The 23,011-nt window shown below is 42.7% G+C and overlaps 1 protein-coding gene across 5 annotated transcripts in view; it reads right to left on the reverse strand.

Annotated features, from left to right (window-relative positions):
• Nucleotides 1-23,011, reverse strand: part of LOC128687148 (Fanconi anemia group J protein homolog) — an 820,717-nt gene that overhangs the window by 278,805 nt on the left and 518,901 nt on the right. For all 5 annotated transcript variants that reach the window (XM_070092594.1, XM_070092590.1, XM_070092591.1 and 2 more), the window contains one exon: nucleotides 7,953-8,147. In XM_070092594.1, coding sequence (XP_069948695.1) covers nucleotides 7,953-8,147 — 195 coding nt within the window. The remainder of the gene's footprint in view (nucleotides 1-7,952; nucleotides 8,148-23,011) is intronic.

Raw genomic sequence — 23,011 nt, forward strand, 5'->3', positions numbered from 1 at the left:
CCAATCAACATGCACTAAGCAACATGCACTAAGCAACATGTGCCAAGCAACATGTGCCAAGTAACATGCACTAAGCAACATGCACCAAGCAACATGCACCAAGCAACATGCACCAAGCAACATGTGCCAATCAACATGCACTAAGCAACATGCACTAAGCAACATGCACTAAGCAACATGCACCAAGCAACATGCACCAAGCAACATGCACTAAGCAACATGTGCCAATCAACATGCACTAAGCAACATGCACTAAGCAACATGTGCCAAGCAACATGTGCCAAGTAACATGTGCCAAGTAACATGCACTAAGCAACATGCACCAAGCAACATGCACCAAGCAACATGTGCCAAGTAACATGCACTAAGCAACATGCACCAAGCAACATGCACCAAGCAACATGTGCCAATCAACATGCACTAAGCAACATGCACCAAGCAACATGCACCAAGCAACATGCACCAAGCAACATGTGCCAATCAACATGCACTAAGCAACATGCACTAAGCAACATGCACCAAGCAACATGTGCCAATCAACATGCACTAAGCAACATGCACCAAGCAACATGCACCAAGCAACATGCACCAAGCAACATGTGCCAATCAACATGCACTAAGCAACATGCACTAAGCAACATGTGCCAAGCAACATGTGCCAAGTAACATGCACTAAGCAACATGCACCAAGCAACATGCACCAAGCAACATGCACCAAGCAACATGTGCCAATCAACATGCACTAAGCAACATGCACTAAGCAACATGTGCCAAGTAACATGCACTAAGCAACATGCACCAAGCAACATGCACCAAGCAACATGCACCAAGCAACATGTGCCAATCAACATGCACTAAGCAACATGCACTAAGCAACATGTGCCAAGCAACATGTGCCAAGTAACATGCACTAAGTAACATGCACTAAGCAACATGCACCAAGCAACATGCACCAAGCAACATGCACCAAGCAACATGTGCCAAGCAACATGTGCCAAGTAACATGCACTAAGTAACATGCACTAAGCAACATGCACCAAGCAACATGCACCAAGCAACATGTGCCAAGCAACATGTGCCAAGTAACATGCACTAAGTAACATGCACTAAGCAACATGCACCAAGCAACATGCACCAAGCAACACGCATGCATGAGGAATTCACAACTAACCCACAAATTGGAAATTAATACTGGATGACGTTTCGATCCAGAAAGTCATAAAAAGTGGAAGAGAACAAACAAATAAGGATGAGGAAGACAGAAAATGTAAAAGAAAGCAAACAAATGAGCGAGAGGAAATAAGAGAAATGGAAATAAATAAGCGAAGAAAGATGAATAAGATCAGAAAAAATGGAGACATACAAGAAAATGTAGATTAAGCCAGAAAATTGGAAGAAAATGTAAAATGTAAGAAAAGCGAGAGAGTACGACAAAGTGGAAGCGAGACAACAATGATGAAAAGGAACCAAGAAAATGAAAATCTAAGCATGTAATACATACTGGAAAAATACACCTAGCTATCTCAGTGTGTTTGTGTGTGTGTGTGTGTGTGTGTGTGTGTGTGTGTGTGTGTGTGTGTGTGTGTGTGTGTGTGTGTGTGTGTGTGTACTCACCTCTTTGTGATTGCAGAGGGCGAGTCTTACACGCGTACAGTAGCAACTGCAGTTGTACTCCCTCATACAGTAAATACTGCCCCACTCCCAGCAGGGTAAGTGAAGAACTTGCATCACTGGGAACCCTCGGGATTACATGCTAAAAAAGTTTCCCTAAGACAAAAAGAAATGTGAGAGTCTGATCAGGTATTCTTTTATCCCTGTAAGTAGAATGAGAGTGGAAGAAGGAAGGCGAAGAGACTGAGGAATGGTGGAATGATGGAGAGGGTTGAGGGGGAGGGGTCAGAGAGAAAGAAAGTTGTGGGGAAGGGATGGAGGTGGTATTCAACCCCATCTTCTTACCTCAAACCCCATCGTTGATCACCTGACCATTCTATAGCAGGTAGCCCCCGACTGGTATCCACCCCTCCCTACAAGCTTCCTTCCCCACCCTAACACACTTGCTACCGCCATCCGCTACCTTACATTTAACTACCTTCTTATTCCCATCACACACTTACTACTATCACAGTCAAAAACTGACGCCTGCAACTATCACTACAACCACTATCACCAATTATAACTAAAAATCACCAACACCAATTAATTATCCAACTTAAAAAGTTTACATCTCTCGAGTGATCCTGTAAATAATACACCAATCCGATTCTCATTAAATAATTAATTAACACTGTAAAAGAATTAAATCGTCTATAAAATCTACAAGTAACAGAGATGAAGATAAATATCTACAATTCCTGACTAAGTTGCTAATGTGAGATGTTAGTCGACTTTCATGGCACTAGTGAGGGAAGAGGGTGGTACAATGGCACTAGTGAGGGAAGAGGGTGGTACAATGGCACTAGTGAGGGAAGAGGGTGGTACAATGGCACTAGTGAGGGAAGAGGGTGGTACAATGGCACTAGTGAGGGAAGAGGGTGGTACAATGGCACTAGTGAGGGAAGAGAATGGCACTAGTGAGGGAAGAGAATGGTACCATTGTCTAGTGAGGGAAGAGGATGGTACCATGGTACTAGTGAGGGAAGAGAATGGCACTTGGACTTCTCTGAAGCTGGTGTGAAAAGAGATGAGCATTTTTACCCTGGCTAATGAAGGCCAGTGACCGTATGCCTCACCTGTTTGAGGAAAGTGTCAGGAAAGACAGGTACCTTTATCCTGGCCAAGGGAGGCAACCAGGTAACCGTATACCTGACCTTGCTGGTGGTAATTAAAACTGCCACCCTCTCACGCATCACATTATCATATGTTATTACTCTTCCAGCATAATGATCATATCACTAATAATCTAGATCTTGAGGTATCTACATATACCACTACCCATCCTCCACCTACCTATACCACCACTTATCCTTCAACAACCTGCTCTGTAATGCTACATTGTTATTCCACCTTACTGTTGCATATGGTGATGTTGTAATTGCAGGTGCTGCTGGTGTTGCAACTGCAGGTGCCGCTGCAAACTACTTCTGTTGCTGCAGCAACGATCTCTGGTGTTGCAAATGTTGCTGTTGTAATTAATGGTGGTGGTTGGGGTGGTTGCTGTGGTGATCATGACGGTGATGGTGATGTCACCACTGTTGCAATCCCATCACAGTTAAGACTCAATTTTATGATCAATTTCCACCAATTACGTCGTCAATATCCTCTACTTGAGTCCCCAGGTCAACCCTTGCGAAGCCTGGGCTCTGAACGCACCTTGCTGGTAAGGTTGTTTTTGTCTGCTAAGAGTGGGCTGAGATTGACTTTATGGCTCAGTGTTGGTTATCACTGACTGCAGCCTCAGCACTAAAGCTCTCCTTCAAAGAGGATGAATTCTTAACTTGTTATCGTCCAATAACGACATAAGTCAAGTGATACCTGGCCAACTTCTTTTACGAATCTTGGTATCCTGGCTGAAAATTAACCTGCTGGCAGATATAACTGCTCATAACTTACTCCGTCACTCCACTACCCCTCAGTTACTCCGGTACAACTTCCTACTTCCCTCACTCCACTGTTTCTTCCTCCCTCACTCAACTAGCACTTCCTCCCATCCCACTTCACTATTACTACCTCACTCCATTATCTCTTCCTCTCCCACCTCATCCCACTTCCTCTACTTCCCTCACTTTTGTATTTCTCTCTTAACATCTTGTTCTCCAATTATGGCAGTCAGTTCCCCACGAACTATCTTTATGCGTTTCATTAAACATTAATATTTATTTTCATTTACGTTAGATTTGGCTAGATGACGTGAGGTTAGGCCAGGTGACGTGAGGTTAGGTGATGTGAGGTTAGGCTAGGTGACGTGAGGTTAGGCCAGGTGATGTGAGGTTAGGTGATGTGAGGTTAGGCTAGGTGATGTGAGGTTAGGCTAGGTGATGTGAGGTTAGGCTAGGTGACGTGAGGTTAGGCTAGGTGATGTGAGGTTAGGCTAGATGACAGGAGGTTAGGCTAGGTGATGTGAGGTTAGGCTAGTGACGCGAGGTTAGGCTAGGTGATGTGAGGTTACGCTAGATGACAGGAGGTTAGGCTAGGTGATGTGAGGTTACGCTAGATGACAGGTTAGGCTAGGTGATGTGAGGTTAGGCTAGGTGATGTGAGGTTAAGCTACGTGATGTGAGGTTAGGCTAGGTGGCGTGAGGTTAAGCTACGTGATGTGAGGTTAGGCTAGGTGACCTGAGGTTAGGCTACGTGACGTGAGGTTAGGCTAGGTGATGTGAGGTTAAGCTACGTGATGTGAGGTTAGGCTAGGTGACCGGAGGTTAGGCTACGTGACGTGAGGTTAGGTGATGTGAGGTTAGGTTAGGTGACGTGAGATTATTCTAGGTTATGTGAGGTTAGGTTAGGTGCTAAGAGATTAGGCTAGGTGACGTGAGGTTAGTCTAGGTGATGTGAGGTTAGGTTAGGCGCTGTAAGGTTAGGCTAGGTCCTGTGAGGTTAGGCTAAATGACGTTAGGTTAGGATAGGTGATGTTAGGTTAGGCCAGGTTAACGTATATTAGCCTATATTTACCTAAAATTACTAACAAAAACGAAAAGACTGACCAAGCAGAACTATGTAATATGGAAGCTAAATAAACAAACGATCACAATTTACGCCCACAAACATAAACACACACACACACACACACACACACACACACACACACACTGAGAGTGGTGTGATGGGACACTGGTACATGTACACCTTGGATCACTCAGTTAATTAGCCAGAGAAGGAGAATTCTCTGTCAGCACGCCTCGCACGCTCATATTTTTTGTATCTCTCCAGCCTCATTACAAGCCTTCACCTGCGCTGCTTATTCACACACACACACTTACACACACACACACTTACACACACACACACACACACACACACACACACACACACACACACACACACACACACACACACACTTACACACACACACACACACACACACACACACACACACACACACACACACACACACACACACACACACACACACACACACACACCATCCCTACTTCCACCATCCCAACCTCCATCATCCTAACCTCATTTATTAATAACCAAAATGGGTGTATTAGTAAATATATCAAGATTTACACTGAGCTCTCAAAGCAACGGACGATAGCAAGAACAGCCTGGTTGAAATGGCAGTCAACCAGAAAAAAAACGCCTGCTGGATGCTCCACCTCTGATACTTAGAACCTGTCTCACTCCCTTCCTCCAAACCTTCCTAGGTAGACCACATGCTTCCTTCCTGCCTCCCGAGTTTATGCATCCTCTTTGCCATTATATTCTGTTCCATCCTTCCCAAATGACCAAACCTCCTTAATAACCCCTCTTGAACCCTTTGAATTATACGTATGGTAACCCCACACCGCCATCAAATTTCTACTCTCCGAATTCTCTGCATAATATTCACATCACACATTGCTCTCCTCCTCCTCCTCGTGCTTCATACCTAATATATCGAGTGGTACCATTACCACCCTTTGCATGATTGTCATTCCTTTGATACCTTACCTTCTTTTATACATATCCTGAGGAAATACGCCCAAAACGATGAACTACATTATACGCAATATACAACGATCATATGTGTATATAGAAAATGGAGAATTATGAAGTAAATTTAATCGGATATAGTGATATTACCAGAAAATGAAACACTATTCTTACCCTGAATGCGGCAATCCTTTCAGTTACGCCAAAATTCTGGCCTCTGTATCCTGCATCTGTATCCCTGTCACATGATAAAGCGTGATACAGTGACAGAGGAGACCTTGGCAGGATCACAGCTTTGATAACAGGAAGGTAGACACTACATCTTTATCCTGTGACACACTCTTAGATTTATATTTATTGATCTCTTGAGAGAGAGACAGAGAGAGAGAGAGAGAGAGAGAGAGAGAGAGAGAGAGAGAGAGAGAGAGAGAAATGAGTGAGGGAGTGTCTTGAGTCAACACACACCAGTAAAGACGCTAAGACGTATCGTCAGAGCAAATATTCCACTTTATTATAAAATACCAAGTGTGTTGACCCGCTGCCGTCTGGGTGATAATTATTAGCATTCGCCGCTCTGCCTTATCAATATGCAAATACTCAATAAACTCCAGATCCAACTGCAGAGGTTAAAGAGCATTTCATTACATTATAATATGCAAATCGAGAACTTAGCAAAGATAGGAAATTGGCAGAGTTCTCAAAATCGTGTTGGTATAATTTCATGCACCTGATGGAAAATACATGAATACTCTCGGGACAACTAATTTGAGAAGAAGTGTGGTCAAATTATCCGAATAGATATTAACCCCCACACAAGTCAATTTAATATTTCCCAAGATGAGAGAGTCAGGCACGCATCACTCTCAGACAATTTAATCAAATTCATAATTTATGGTATGTTTTATTTAATTTTAATAAAGAAAAAAGCTTATTGAGCAGCGAGTTAGGAATGCTGCTGCACAAGACGCAGGACTGAACAAAATCACTGACAATCCTGTAAATGTGATGCATAAACATCGAGAAAAATAAAGATGGCATCACACGACTCTCCATACAACAGACTCCAGGCTAAGGGACTGATTACCTCCAAACTCATCCACATCTTGAACCGTTCTCTGTACTGGACTGAAGAAGTCACTGGCTGGCGAAACGTTTCCACGATAAAGATTCCTAAACGTTGTACAAACGTCTCATTCTTCAAACGCCAAAACAGACTGAATATAATCCCACCAGGTAAGTCTACGTTAAGAGCACGCCACATTTCACTACATTCCTCAGGCATTCTGAAGGATATACACGAAAGATGCTCCGGGGGTCAACGCCCCCGCGGCCCGCTCCATGACCAGGCCTCGAATGGTATTTCTCTTGCGCAAAGTGGCAAATGAAGAGAAAAAAAATAGGCAGCCTGACACTACTGGCCACTACCAACCACCATCTCCAGTCCCCAAAAAACCTGCAGCAACAGTCAGTCCTGAACAACTACCTGCACTTCAGCCCCCAACATCAACCGCAGTGCCAGTCCCCGCCAGCCTGCCCTCTAACAACACAGCAGCCAACTAATTGCCCCGTCACTTGCAACAATAATTTACCGGCCCCGTGGTGCCCCCCGCCTCGACAATTCAAACTTGAACCAACAACAACATAAGGAAGCGGAGCCCAGCCTTCCTCCACTACGCTGGTGGTAGGGAGTGGTGAGAGGGGTAACTGTGTGCATGTGGGGAGAACTCTGGAGGTGGGAATGTGTAAGGAGGTTTCAGGAGGTGGGATGTGTAAGGACTCTGACGTTGGGCACGTGTATGAAGGATTCTGGAGGTGGGAAAGTGTAAGGACTCCAGAGTCCAGGGGATGTGTAAGGAAGACTGGAGACTGGGATGTATATGGAGGAGTCTGGGGATGAGGGAAGATTAAAGACCACCAGTTTTACTTACACAAGACAGACTAGGTAGAATATGCGACAGGAAATAGCATATTTCATTTGCACACAAATTAAAAGCAGGAAATAACAGACAATGATATTTTACTTTAGTTTGCTGTAATGTTGTGGCAGAGATCACTGACAATTTATCCACGACTGAGTTTCACTGCAATAATACAACATACACACATATGGAAGAGTGTTATTGGAGTTCCACTTACACTACCTCAGAATACATACAGCTGGGACAGTGGAACATGGGAGAGTACTTGGAAATTCACAACAAGCCTGTGTGTTGAAAACTCTCTACCTTTATCTAGATTAAGAACCATTGTGTATGAGCCAAGGATTGAAAAGCAGAAGGCTCTCTTCAACACCCAAATTGTCACCTATATAAACTTGGTTAAAAAGCTTAAATTATATTAAGAAATCAAAATTACATGGACATTCTCATGGTACTTACCGGGAAAAAAGCCGCCGCCGTCACCACCTCGGGAAGCTTCTGCAACGTCAGCGGCGGCGGGGGTGGGTGCCCCAGGAGTGGCGGGAGTGGGCGGATGCCGCTGTGTGGGCGAGGATGGGCCGGTATCTCTAGAAAGCAGGTCATGCCCCGGGGTACGGGGCATATTAGCCTTACCCACTGCCCGGGCCAGGATGTCTGCAACATACAAGAACAAATATCAACCTTAGGCGAGAATTACATAAAACAAAAAAAAATAACACTGTTGATTATATACAAAGGTGTTCGCACCATGCAGAAAGTTGGTTAACAATTATCGCAACTGAAACGACGTTTCGCTTCATCCGTGAGCATTATCAGGACAACCTAAATTTACCTCGTCCGATGTGTCCTCTTCAAACTGTGGGTTGGTTGTGAAGTGTTCAAGCCACGGTATTGTGACAACACCGTGGCTGGAACATTTTGCAACTAACCCACAATACCGTGGTGGAACAATTCAACAGTGACCCACAATGCCGTGGCAGGAACAATTCATAACTTACCCCACAATACCGTGGCTGGAACAATTCATAACCCCACAATGCCGTGGCTGGAACAATTCATAACTAACCCCACAATACCGTGACTGGAACAATTCATAACTTATCTCACAATACCGTGGCTGGAACAATTCATAACTAACCTCACAATACCGTGGCTGGAACAATTCAACAGTGACCCACAATACCGTGGCAGGAACAATTCATAACTAACCTCACAATACCGTGGCTGGAACAATTCAACAGTGACCCATGATACCGTGGCAGGAACAATTCATAACTAACCCCACAATACCGTGGCTGGAACAATTCATAATCCCACAATACCGTGGCAGAAACAATTCATAACTAAGCCCACAATACCGTGGCAGGAACAATTCATAACTAACCCCACAATACCGTGGCTGGAACAATTCATAATTAACCTCACAATACCGTGGCTGGAACAATTCAACAGAGACCCACAATGCCGTGGCAGGAACAATTCATAACTAACCCCACAATACCGTGGCTGGAACAATTCATAACCCCACAATACCGTGGCAGGACCAATTCATAACCCCACAATACCGTGGTTGGAACAACTCATAACCAATGTCAGCTAACCCACAATTATATTTTGGGTTAGTTGTGAATTGTTCCAGGCACAGTACTGTGACTTACTCAAAACGCTTATTGGTAAATTTTAAACAGTATAAGTAATGGAAAGCCACACAAGAGTAATAAAGATTATTTCCTTACCTCATACTACGTATTTACTATCCACTGGCTACCTGCTTAACCAGGCTATTGCTGCCAGCGGCTCGCAGACTCCAACAGTCTGCCTTTTCTTTTTCTTTTTTTCATTACACATGCATTTACAACACCATACAAAATAAAATTGCACAAATCAGGCTTGAAAATAAATTCTGGGCAGAACTGCTGTCCTAAGGTATTCGGTGTGACTACCATCTAGGTAACACAAGCGAGCCAACACGACGGTCGTACATGTAACAACCTCGTTCAAACCTGACTCTTATGTGATTTTTATGGCAACATCCAATAAAATACTGAACTTTAAAAGGGAGAGGGAAAAACGTATATAAGCTCTCATTATTGTCTTTAAACCAGAGAGAGAGAGAGAGAGAGAGAGAGAGAGAGAGAGAGAGAGAGAGAGAGAGAGAGAGAGAGAGAGAGAGAGAGAGAGAGAGAGAAAAAGCTATATGTAAGAGAGAAACAAAGTGAGAAAAAGAGAGAGAAAGATAAAGCCGAGAGCGAGCATAAAAAAAACGGAAGCAAAACACGAGTGGGTTCCACACTTGTGTAAAAGCCTCATGAAAATTCAATTTGGCATCGGAGCGGGATAATGGAAAATGTAAAATGTTTTCAACTTTTCAAACAAGACCACCACCGCCGGAGCCTGTACGAACCTGGAGACATGCACATCCCACCGCACACACACACACGCACGCACACGCACGCACGCACACGCACGCACGCACATGCACAAATAAGCGAGTACATACATACACATATATGCGAGTACACACATACAAACAAAATACACACACACACATACACGTGAGTGCACAGTCACACCCAACGCTTTCATTACGCAAATCTCGTGATGTCAACAGTGCGTATAGGCACATTTAACAAAGAGAAAGAGAGAGAGACAGAGTGAGAGAGAGAGAGAGAGAGAGAGAGAGAGAGAGAGAGAGAGAGAGAGAGAGAGAGAGAGAGAGAGAGAGAGAGAGACTAGAATTTTGGAGCAAACTGGTGCACTTCGTAGCCGACCCGTGAGCGTCGCTTTCCGCGTGTAGGCATTCAGAGGTGTACGAGGTGGGCGACACGGGCGCCTGTTCGACACGGGCGAAGCCACGGATATGTGAGCAAGACAGGCAGTAATGCTTGCAAGTTAGAAATTAGACAGGTTGTCCATACATGGTATACATGCACCTGCAGTGTATGTATACTGTGTGTTACACGAGTGACGTGGTGGGAACCGCAGTGTAACACTGCCCTCTTCTATAGTTACACGGTGGATAGACCAGCAGTGCACGCTACCCCCTGTTATATGAGAGTTATACGGTGGGTGGGAGCAGAAGCTAGCTATATTTTCCTACCAAGTATTCCCAGTTTGGGTTCAGTAGTTATAGCGGCTGGCAATGTTTTGTTCCAGCAGATGTGGAGTTATTATTTCTTTTAAGTTAGCATCTATGAGGGCGGCCTATCCCGCACACACACGAAGAGGAAGTGGTAGCAGAGTTATCAGAGAAAGAGAAAGAGAGAGAGAGAGAGAGAGAGAGAGAGAGATACTTATCAGTAACGTGATCACTTTAACTCCCAACTTTTACCCATCAATAAACCTTATCCATCACTACCAGCCTCGCCGATTACTATTATCAAGTGCGCCACTATCATCACCATCACCACCACCAGCAGCGCCAGCAACTTCCATGAAGCCAGTGTGTCGTGCGAAAACATTTTTATATGTCGCTTTAAAACTTCATGTGAGGCGGCAGGATGAGGGAGCCACGCCCCCCCCCTTACCTCTCCTCTTAACCCTTCACCTCACCCACCATCCCTGCCATTATCCCCTCACCAGTGCCTATCCTTCCCTCTGGCAAGGAAAAGAGACCTGCCACCACTTATGACTTAACACCTGAATCTATCTTTATATCCTTTGCAATTAAAATTTCTACGTTTTTTAATTACACGCACGCGCGCGAACGAACTAGAAAACAAGGTGTGTGTGTGTGTGTGTGTGTGTGTGTGTGTGTGTGTGTGTGTGTGTGTGTGTGTGTGTGTGTGTGTGTGTGTGTGTGTGTGCGTGTATTTTTACGTGTACGTACGTACTTACAGAGTTGCGTGGGGGTCGAGTCTCGCCTCCTAAGCCAGCCTCTTAGATTACAATGATGGTCATTACTGATTTCTGACATTTCAAGTCATATCGTTCTCGCTCTAGAAACTGTGACTCATGCTGACCAACAGCAGTGTCTCGTCAAAATCATTCTAATTTAATACCACCCATAACTATGTTGCTAGGGTTATTACAGCTTAATGAAGAGTTAATTTTATTCTACGTCCCGTTACTCTCTGGTCCTCGAAACTGAGTCTATACTTGTCTGTCCTAAAAAAATTTCTTAGTATTTTGAAAGTCATGTCCTACTCCAAGCTAGTTAGGTGCGGTTCCTTCAACTTATCCACACAATGCTTTCCTCCTAACTCCTGGACAACTTTGGTTGCAAACCTTCGGATCTCCGAGCTTCTGCAAGTGCTAGATCGGTAGAAGATTCTCGCTACAGCCACGTACTGAATGTTGTTTGGAGGTTCATTAGTCTTGCATACGTTCAAGTTATACTTAAGTTTTATGCTTCTCCACTGCTATGATATTTGAAACTCTCGCTGATATTTTTGTAGTCTTTCGCCTCGTAGGCTGTCCTGTCTACCTCCCCTTCCTCAGTGCTGTCCTGTCTACCTCCCCTTCCTCAGTGCTGTCCTGTCTACCTCCCCTTCCTCAGTGCTCACGAACTCATATTTATTCGGAGTGAACTCAGCAGCTACTCAATGGTCCAGTCCTGCAGCCTGTCCTTGGACCATATTATATACACGTTTGAAACTGTACTGAATTTGCTTCCATCGCTTCCTTAGTCAACTTATTACACCTTCTTGTCACTCTTAGACTAACAAAGAACCCCCCGAAACACTACACGGAATCTCACAACGAAGAGGAACGGGGCAGGTAAAGGTGAATTATAATAAAAAAAAGCGCTAAACCTACAAGGGTCATACAGCGGGCAGGGAAGGATTCATAAAGTGAAAAGTGTAGGAAATGTGAAGATTTTGTGGATAAATCTGAAAGATTACGCGATGATTTAAATGTAATTACACTGTATTATAAAACAACATTACACACAAGATAATGTTTGCACTAGCATACTGGAAGCCTAACCATGGTCAGGTGAGACACTTAAATACTGAGAAAAGTTATTTACTCCCCCGAGACTGGTCAGCTTCATCTCAGATGAAAAGCTTCCCACCTGATGAGGTCGTCCAGCGGTGAGGCCAGCACAGGGTACCCTTGCAGGCACGAGCATAAATATGATTAACCTGTGCCCGGATACGAGCGTTTGTCTGCGTTCATAACCAGGTCTCAGGCGAAGCTTTTCTGTAAACTGTCTGGTCAACTAGGCTATTGCTGGTCCAGCAGTTGGCGGAGGCACTGATGTAGTTTCCTCCCCTCTCAAGAAAAAAGTGAGATATATAAATGTGCAAATAAGATTGTAAATTACAATAACTTTTAATTTGTCTCAGATTTTAGACTGCACTGTAGATGTTTTGTCAAGATCTACACTGCATTTTAAAACTTATATTTCAGTATTTTTCTTGGAGGTGAATTCCTCAGGTGATTCCAGGCACTTAATGTTAACTACAATGACCTGTTGGGAAGTTTCTTGTGTTTTCATCATAAAACTGTGTTACCTTGGTGGCAAGCCGGAGCAACTTTCACCAGTATGTGACAAGATCGTTCAGAACCTGGCCTATTATGCAATACAAACTCTCCTTCAGGTTATAACTCTCCTTCCCTAACTACACAAAACAACTCGACATGCCGCATTACACGAGAAATATTTATTCAGCAGTTTGTGCTCCATGTAGATCTCTCTCTCTCTCTTTCTCTCTCTCCGTTTCTATCTTTCACCCTTCTGTCTCCATAATTCAAATGCCAATAGTCCCCTACCAACTCAAGTCCAATTATCAACCTTCGCAACCCATCTCTTCCATCTTTGCTCAACTTGACTCAGCGTCTTCGTCTTCTCCACCGCTCGCGCGCACGCACACGCACACGCACACACACACACACACACACACACACACACACACACACACACACACACACACACACACACACTCAACAGGGTAGATTCCTAGCCAGAAGTCAACGTATGGGCAAGTTTCCTTGCACTTTCTGCCTCTGTTCACCTATCAGTCAACAACTAGAGGTTAGCCGACAGTTCTGGTTTGCAAGTCAGCTAAACACTTCAAGTAATAATATTGAAAATGAATTAAAATAAAAAACAAGCTTTAAAAAGAATTCAAATTATATGATAACATATCTTAAGGAGATCTGATAAACTGAAATGAGATCCTTTGATTTTTAAATTGGTGTGAAAATTATAGCTCCAGTACGCCAACGGATGCTCAGTCGCGAGGATCTTCTGACAAGGACCCATGTGAGGAGACACTTGTATCCTGACGACCACCACCATAACCAGCGGGCATCTGTAGTAATGGAAGGGATAAAAGGACCTGGAGGTGGTTATAACAAAAAAAAAAAAAAAACTCTGCCTGGGCAGCACATAAAGATACATAACACTGGCAGCCTATGTCGAGCTAGTAAATACAACAACAGAATTTAGAAGTTCTAGAATTTAGAAATTTTTGATCAAGGAATCACTGAGAGCAATGCACCCGTCACGGGCAAGATCAGTAGCGGAGTTCAGCAGGTCAGCAGCACTGAAGCCTCATCTCATCAAGCATACAAAGAAAACTAAGTAAGCTGAGAAACTCGCTACAAGGCTGCTCCAAGATCTGTGAAACTTGAGACATGAAGCAATGGTACGACAGGTAGATCTTACAGTGGAGACATGCTCATATCTTATAAAATATTTAGAGATACTAACAAAGTTGATATGGGCAAACTGTTTAAGATGGAAAGAAACAGAACGAAGAGAAACCGCTGACAAGAGGTTCAAATAAGTGAAAGGGACCAAATAAATAATTCGGATAATAACCAAATGAAATGCATTAGGAAGGAATGAAGTGAAGGCTAACTAAATACATGGATTCAATAGTAGATACGAAAATGTCCAAGAGGTGCAAGCCAAACCAGTTAAAAGTACAAATGTGGAGCCCAAGGACTACAACTCACTTACCACAGAAAAAAAAATAGTCGAATACACAATTTCTGCCGGTGTCTGTCTCGCTTATATCCAAGGCTTACACCACACACATAGTTTCATTTTATTACTCTTCTGCCAGTGCCACATTCCCTTACAACACCCCTTACAACCTGCCTCATCCCTTCCCCAACCTAACATCACCACTATCTCTCCCTTTACAACCCATTTCCCCTAACAACCTGTCTTCCCCTTTACCCCTCACCGCCACAACACAGAAGCCAGAGCCAGCGGGTAATAAATTGCAGGTATTCGGACACGTAGCTCATTTCAGCGGGTCTTTGATGTGCGAGGCAAACACCTGACACTGACAAATTGCGTGGCGGAGTTTTGTTAGCGTGTCATAGAGGAGGCCACGACAATATTGATATTTTCCCTTACCTCCACCTACTCCCCAAGCAGCTGCTAGAGCTCAACCTGCCTCTTACCTCCTTCCTTTCCTTCTCTAGGCTCGTTCTTCGGCCACTCTAATAACCATCGTATCATAATAATAATAATAATAATAATAATAATAATAACGTTATTATTACAAATTATTGTTATTGGTATCCAAGAATGTACAAAAGAGTTTACCACGATAGGTTAACTTTAATTTGACTTTATATTGGCAACATAATTTTTACACCACTTGCTAACAAAGCAGCTGATGCTTGTAGCAAATGATTTATGTAAATTACACAAAACTGCCCCTACACCTTAAAACGTTTTAGGTAGGCGCTACAGCAAATAGAATACAGAATTAGAGAAAAAATCTACTGTGAGGGAGGGGAGTATCTGTGAAGAGAATTTAAGGGTAAATCTGCAAATTTGCTTTTGTTTTGGTGGTTCCTCAGAGCATTATGGAACAATAATACATTATTACACATGAACGGTATTATATACCCAGAAGGATCTTAACATCACATAATATGCTGTTTACGGTCTTTTATTGAGATGTTTCCTCCACTAGAGATTTTTTTAATTCTCATGAGAAGGGATAAAGACCACGAATGATAAAATGTCTTCTCTATACAATGCCATAAACAACTTATTATGTACCATTATTAATAAACAATATTGTGTATTATTAGCAAAATAAATAGTATTTAATAAAACATTGATTTATTAACAAAATAGATATTACATCTTATTAAAAATTAATAAACACTGCGACTTACTAACAAACAATGAATATTATGTCTTATTAACAATCAATAATTTTTGCTGTATGACGAAGCCATGTGATATTAAGATATTAATTATGTCTAATATTAACCAGGCAATAATTTCTTTTCAAGCAGTAATAGTTTATCTTTCTTCTTGCGCTGTATTGTTCACGTCCCAGTATGCGAGGCAGAAAATATTCATCCATAAAAGAAATCACAATAAAACGCGTGAAGATGTGTGTGTAAACACATGAGAGCGCTCACGTTTTATTTCCTATTTTCACTGTGGTATTTTTTTTTTCGTATTCACCTACAGTATAGTAATGTACCCCGAAACTCTGCCAATATATTCGGTTAGAATGTTTCTAGAGCTTTCAAAATCAACTTTTTCACTCCAGATACGACTTTCAAACTCGCTTCTATTTATTTTCAGGCACCTTCAAAGGCACTTCTTTTCTTTTTGGTCCAGGTATTACCTGGCCTTAAAACAAGTCTTCAGATTCCTGAAAAAAAACCAATATTAGCACTTACAACACGTAAAAAGTTTTAACTAGGTTATGAATTAACCACAACCTCGTGGGGCTCCTACATATCCTCATCCAACCGGAATACAACGACTAAAACAATTTTTTTATCCTAGTATATCCTGTCACAGACTGGTCCGGTCTTCTACAAGTCTGTTCATGGAAAGTGAAATTCAAAATGCTACGAAAATCAAGTGTTATTGTTGAAAGTAAAGTGGGACAACTTGAATGTAAATCCAATAAGTTGCCAGCAGCACTACGGGCAAGTGTACTGAAATCGTTTGATTTTTTTTTTCCATCTGGATTACCATAGGCTCTAATTTAACCCATAACTAAAAATCGCACAGACTGGTTCATTATGTTCCGACCGAAACACTAAAGAGAAACGAAGCTTTATTTGTGGTGTTCCACTAGTAACACTTGATAAACAAAGCCAAAGTGTTTGCGTTCCAGTAATAACCTTTTATATAAAAAAGCCCAGACAGTAGAATCGCCGTAGCAACACTTGAGAAACACTTCAAGAACACTCAAGTGCCTGAGGAAGTTGGCCCGTGTAACTTGCCGATATTTACAAGTGTCTGCAAAGTCTTAACTCTTATTAAAAGCTTCCCGCTGGAGCCGCCGCAGATGAAATCCCAAACTCCGAGTTTAGTTTTGAATTACAACTTCCTCCAACATTTCCGCATCTTCTTCAGCCCCCCCCCCCCACATCTCCACTCGCTCTCGCTCTCTCTCTCTTTCCTCTTTATCTTTCTTTCTTCCTCATTCCTCTCCCTAAGTCCCCTTCTCCCTCTCCCTCTCTCTGAAAAAGATACAAAAATATAGCTCCAGGACAGGTCTCTCTCTCTCTCTCTCTCTCTCTCTCTCTCCAACTGTTTCCGCTAAAAGTGTATCGTTCACATTTTTTCCGGTGCTTCTCCCCATCCGGTTCCCGCCAAAAGTCTGTGCCGCGTGGATAAAAATGGCGCCTCCGTAGACTGAGTTTCAGACTTTAGCGCCGGGGGGCCACACCAGACCTTTTAATTATATCGTGAGACTTTTGGCAGCTCTGAATTTAATCGCAGTTAACAGCTACCCATTCTCAGTGTTACAGGCAGGTTAAAATAGTGTGATGGAAGTACAGTTGCTAAACACTTCACGTCGCCACTGTGTAACTGTGGCTCTCGTGGACTTAAAAGTATCAGGGGAAATATTATGCGTCGCCCTCTGTCAAACTTGATTAATTATTCATGGCAAGTATTCCTTGAAAAGGTTCACTTGGCGTCGGAATCCTTCCTTCCTTCCGCAATTAAATTCTCCTCTCTACGTAGGTAAGTGGTATATTAACTTTACATATCATCAGCGTGTGTCTGTATATAAGTAATTACCAAGCTGAGTTAGTGGGTTTAGACTCTTAGCTCTTGGGCCAAACTTTTAACTTCACCTTTGGCTGACTCTGTCTGGAAATATATATATATTTTTAGGCTGTTATTTTTTTGTTCCTATCCTGCTTCTCTCGCCTCTCTTCCACTTCTCTACTACTCTATGAACAGTTTACTAACGTCTCTGTCAGTCTTATTTATATTCAGTTTTCCCCTCTGTGGTGTAACTCACCTCCCTCCCCCTTTCATTCTGCTAATAATCTTGCTAAACAATCTATGTTTAACTAGTCCATGACCCTGAATATTTTTGATGTTCTAATCAAGGCGCGTCTGTCTGTCTGTCTGTCTGTTTCTCCTTTTTTCAAATTCGGTGAGTCTTCATAACTTTTAGTTTTCAATTTTGGTACAAGCCTTGTGGCAAATCTTTTAACTTTGTCTATTGTTTAATTTGAGCAAGTACACAAGCAACACTTTGCCTGCAAAACAGGCTTCTATAGTCAAATACAGGCGGATGTTTTAAAAGTTGAGAGAGAGTTCTGAAGTGATCAGTCCCTCCGTCTTGAAAGTCTAGCGCAGAGACATAGGCCATAGTTCATATATTATCTAGATTTCAAATTCTCAACACATTATTGCTGTTTCCTCTGTCTTTCCCATTCTTTTATTTATGTACTTTATTCCTATTTGGTCATTCTTCACTCTCAAGTACGTTAATTTAGGTATAGGTAACAAAAGTACAATTATGGTACATAGTAACATATGGGTATATCACCCAAGTGACTTAATGTCCATTGGGAAACATTCCTGATACAGGGAAATATTTTATCGTCTTTGTGTGTGTTTCCAAGCGTATTTATGGCCACCATAAAATAATGCCAACATATCTGTTACCCTCTTTGCTAACACCTATACACTGTGCCCTGGGCTTAGATTTCTGACAGCTAAAACTTTATCACACCAGTTTTGATTAGGTTTTATACCATTTATTAGATGCCACGTTTATTTATTCTTTTAAGCTCTGACTTTACACCTACATTTGCCTACTTTTAACTACATCTTTCACACCTTCCATCTCACCGTTAACCCTGCCAAATCTTCCTAAGGCAAACCGAAGTCTTCCTCAAATTTGTCTTCCAATGTTTAGTGACGTCAAAAAATGTATTCATGTAAATAGTATGTAGCTATCTGTTCACAATCTCTGTAAATAAATTGTGAACAAAGATCTCAATACTGATTCCTACAAAGCGCCACTTGTGACCTATTCTTACCATGATTTCACCTCACGAACAAACTGTTGCCTATGACTCAACCATTCACAGCTCCTGGGGAAAAGAAAACCTCACCAATTCCGCTAATCTTTCTTGTAATGAAGTGTAAAAGATCCATTCTAAAGCGTGCTTCAACACACCTTCAGTAAACACTAAATGCTTTCTGGTCAGATTGTTTTAAGTAAACTGGATATCTGTATTTTTCTTTCCTTTGACGTTGAAGACCCAGACGCTGCAACTCCACGTAATTCGGAATCAATTTTAAGTTTTTTTTCCTTCTCAGTTGTTTCTTCAATACAATGGTTAAACGGGATTTCGTGTTTATTTAAACACCATTTAAGCTCAGGGGCGGTCTGTATCATACTGCAATATTTACTATTCCATGAAGACAGGTGTAAAACACGAGAAATACTCAAATCCTACGCAAATGTTTCAGAGCCGTACAACTGCGGAACATTGTCAACATCCTTAGTGGCCAACGTGCTATCAGCAGTTATCAAAAATATTGTTGGGACGAAGATAAAAAAAATTAAGAAAATGCACAGGTTCCTGCAACCAATATTAAATCAACGGGGTCGTGATGGCAGTGTGAGCCTGTGAGCCGCCAGCACAGCCTGATTGAGGAGGGCAACAGCAGGGAAGCCACACCCCAGGCCGGGCTACTGGAGTAGAAGAGAGCTCGAAGCAGGTCACAAGTACACACACAATCCGCAGAGAACATACCAGACTTCCTGACAGAACAATGAGCAGCGTAAACACTGTACGAAGAAGGCAACTGTGAGGATGAGCTTCCAGAGGGCATAAAAATATCACATTAATTATCCGGACAGTCTGTAAGGGCCAGGTATAAGGAACACTCGGCAGTACTGACATACTGGTCGCCTTGAACCTGTAATGAAAAACTCGAGAATCAAGCCCGTGGGATCTATTTCCGTAGACTAGCAAGACATGACTTTACCACCATAATATAAACTTATGCACCGCTACACAAGCTATTTAGAAGAGTCAAGTGTGTTTCTAATGCCACAGTGTCGATGCTCGTGGCATACACAGCAGACCCAAGCAGAATCTGGTAAACAATGCGGTGGGCAAACGATCAGATCCAATGCTGCATCTGCATAGTAGTATCTGGAAAAATGGCTAGAAAACTTAATATTATTATTACAGTCATGATTCCACAGTGGTCATATAATGCTAAGGGAATGGGAGGTAAACAAATTTAATCCAAAGAAAAAGAATTCTAATTCCTTTATCAAAAACCTTTAACATCAATACATCTTTCTAGACGGGCCAGAGGACTTGAAAATTAAGATTGGTCTGCCTAGTAGTGATGAGAAACAAACTACTGTTGAATATCATGCAATAAAAATTAACGGATCTAAATTATTGTAAAACAAAAATACTTTATTGCCATGAGTACATGGGGAGTCATGTGCCAACATCCGTGGTGCACAGCTCTTCAACTTTCTACCAGCAGGTGTAAGAAATATCGCCGTCACACAGGTACAAGTCTCCAAGTAAGTACCTGGCGAGTCAAAAGTACAACGAATATATACGTTGTAAGCCGCGAGCAGCAACAGCCTGGTTGATTAAGTGGTTACAAAGGAAAATCTGGCCTCAGACGGAGTTTTGATAGCAAAAAACCTTTCCAAACCGATGACAGGTATGCCACCTGTCACTCCTAATACGTAAGTCACTTATCACACCAGTCAGGATAAAAAAATGTGAATTTAGACTACGTGAAAGTAAAAAAAAAAAAAAAAGACTTCATGTGGCCTTGACCTCTGAGTAATGAAGGTCATTAAAATGACCTAAGGAAGCTAATTGTAAGAGCCTTCGAGGTAAGAAGATGAAATATGCGCCTCTGAAAAGAAAAAAGATGAGAAACTCATTAACCTATTTAGATCGTCATCAGTAATAACCAATGACAACAACAACAGCGACACCACCACCACCAACAACAACAATATAACTGGCTAACGAAAATAACAAATATGACGGAGGACAAAAAAAATGCTTCATGACAAATTCCAATTCATTTCAATACCGCTGCTGCTCGAATTTGCATCGAGTGAAAAAAAAAAAACTTATTCTTTCCAGGAATCCTAATTAAAAAAGACCACCAACTCGGTATTAATCCAATGACAAAAATCAATAGCGACACACCACAATCGCGCATCTCCGGGTCTGGGAGGGTGGGCGGTCGGTCGGGTGGGCGTGCGGGCGGGTGAAACTAGCGGCTACAAAAGCGGTAACGTCGGAGGCGCTCTGGGATAAACAATAGCCCTGAAGACAGACACTGCAGGCCACGGAAGGCATTAACAAAAGCATCGCGTTGCATGAGTATACGCACTACGTCGGAGCGACCGAGTGAGTCCTCCGTCCAGCGAGGCCCCCAGAGAGCCACCATCTCGCCAGGGAACCAAACTGATGTATTACTCAGTGCTGCTCTGTGATTGGCATGGCCATCCTCCTTCCTCCAGGACTCGCCTATTTATTTTTCCTTCCCGTGTCTTATTCACCATTCAAATCTTTGTGTCTTTTCTTTATTTTGCAGGTACTATGAATTCTTCCCTTTTCTGCACCTACTCTCCATCTTTCTATTTTGCGCGCGCGCGCGCGCGTGTGTGTGTGTGTGTGTGTGTGTGTGTGTGCTCAGGTGTACTCACCTAGTTGAGGTTGCAGGGGTAAAGTCCTAGCTCCTGGCCCCGCCTCTTCACTGGTCGCTATTAGGTCACTCTCCCTGAACCGTGAGCTTATCATACCTCTGCTTAAAGCTATGTATGTGTGTGTGTGTGTGTGTGTGTGTGTGTGTGTGTGTGTGTGTGTGTGTGTGTGTGTGTCTTTTCCGTCTCTCTCTTTCTTTTCATTCTATCTGTTCCTCTCTTCTTGGTATATTCTATATTTTTCTACATATTTCCTCACTTAAATTATCTTAATGTCCCATCTTTCATTTAAACACAAAATTTCCCATCTCGAGGAAGTTTCAGACACGCTGCTGTTAGAGAGACACAAGATGGATAGCAGCAGCAACAGTAGCAACAGTGATATTAGTAGTAACGGTAGCAAAGGCAACAGTAAAGACAAACAGTAATAGCAAAAGCAGCAGTAAAGTCTGTGCCATTAATAAAAACAGTAAAGGTAAACATCAACAGTAGTAAAGTCAACTAACAACAGTAGCAAGAGGATTCCAAAACATTGATAAACAGTAAACAGGGAAACGGAGCAATAGTAAAAAACGGAGCATCAGCAGTAACAATAGAAACAACAGAAGGAGCAAAGGTCAAACATACAATAGTTGGAACAACAGCAGCTATAGCATAGATGGAGCTGAAGTAACAGTAAGTTACCCAGCTGCAAGAGAAACAGGAGATGGATCATCAGCAACAACAGTAGCAGCAACAGGAAACTATCAGCTGCAACGAAAGAAGACACGTTAGTAACAGCAGCAACAACAAATTATAAATAACAGAAAACGCACCAACAGCAGAAGGCACAGTAATAAGAGAAAACGCAACAAGAATCAAAAAGACAGCAGCAACAGATAATGCTGCAGCAGCAACAGATAATGCTGCAGCAGCAGGGAAAGAGGCAGGAGCATTAGAGGATGACGAGTATTCAGCAGGAGCAACATGTGATGATGCAGCGACAGGGAGACAGCAGCAACAACAGATGCTGCTTTAGTAGGGAGACAACAGCAACAACAACAGATAATACAGCAGCAGCAGCAGCAGCAGCAGCAGGAAGCAGGAACAAAAGATGATGATGCAGCGACAGGGAAAGAGGCAGCAGCAGCATCAACAACAGATGATGCTACAGCAACTGGGAATGAAGTAGCAGCATCAGAGAAAGAGGCATCAGCAGCAGCAGAAACAGATGCTGCTGCAAGGAAAGAGGCAGTAGCATCGGAGAAAGAGGCAGCAGGAGCAGTGCCATGTTGTCGTGTCGGGGAGGCAGGAGTAAAGCTGATTATCATCTCCAATGCAAATTAGATTCTCCGGGAAGCGTCCTAAGTGCTGAAGACGGCGGGGCTCCGTCAAGCCAGACAAGTGACATTATCTTCCCTCTTCCTCTCTCTCTCTCTCTTTCTCTCTCTCTCTCTCTTGCCACTCTCATCTCAACATCCATAAGCTTCAGCCTAGCTCACTTCACTCCTCTATACATCCAGCCTTCAATATCGTCCTTCCTCTTCTTCATTTCCTGTCTTTCTTTAGTACAACACTCCATCATACTACTCCTTCGATCCCCTTACATCTCCATTTCCAGTATTTTCTCATTACTACACC

Source organism: Cherax quadricarinatus, chromosome 40, assembly GCF_038502225.1.
Source record: "Cherax quadricarinatus isolate ZL_2023a chromosome 40, ASM3850222v1, whole genome shotgun sequence".
Classification (NCBI taxonomy): domain Eukaryota; kingdom Metazoa; phylum Arthropoda; class Malacostraca; order Decapoda; family Parastacidae; genus Cherax; species Cherax quadricarinatus.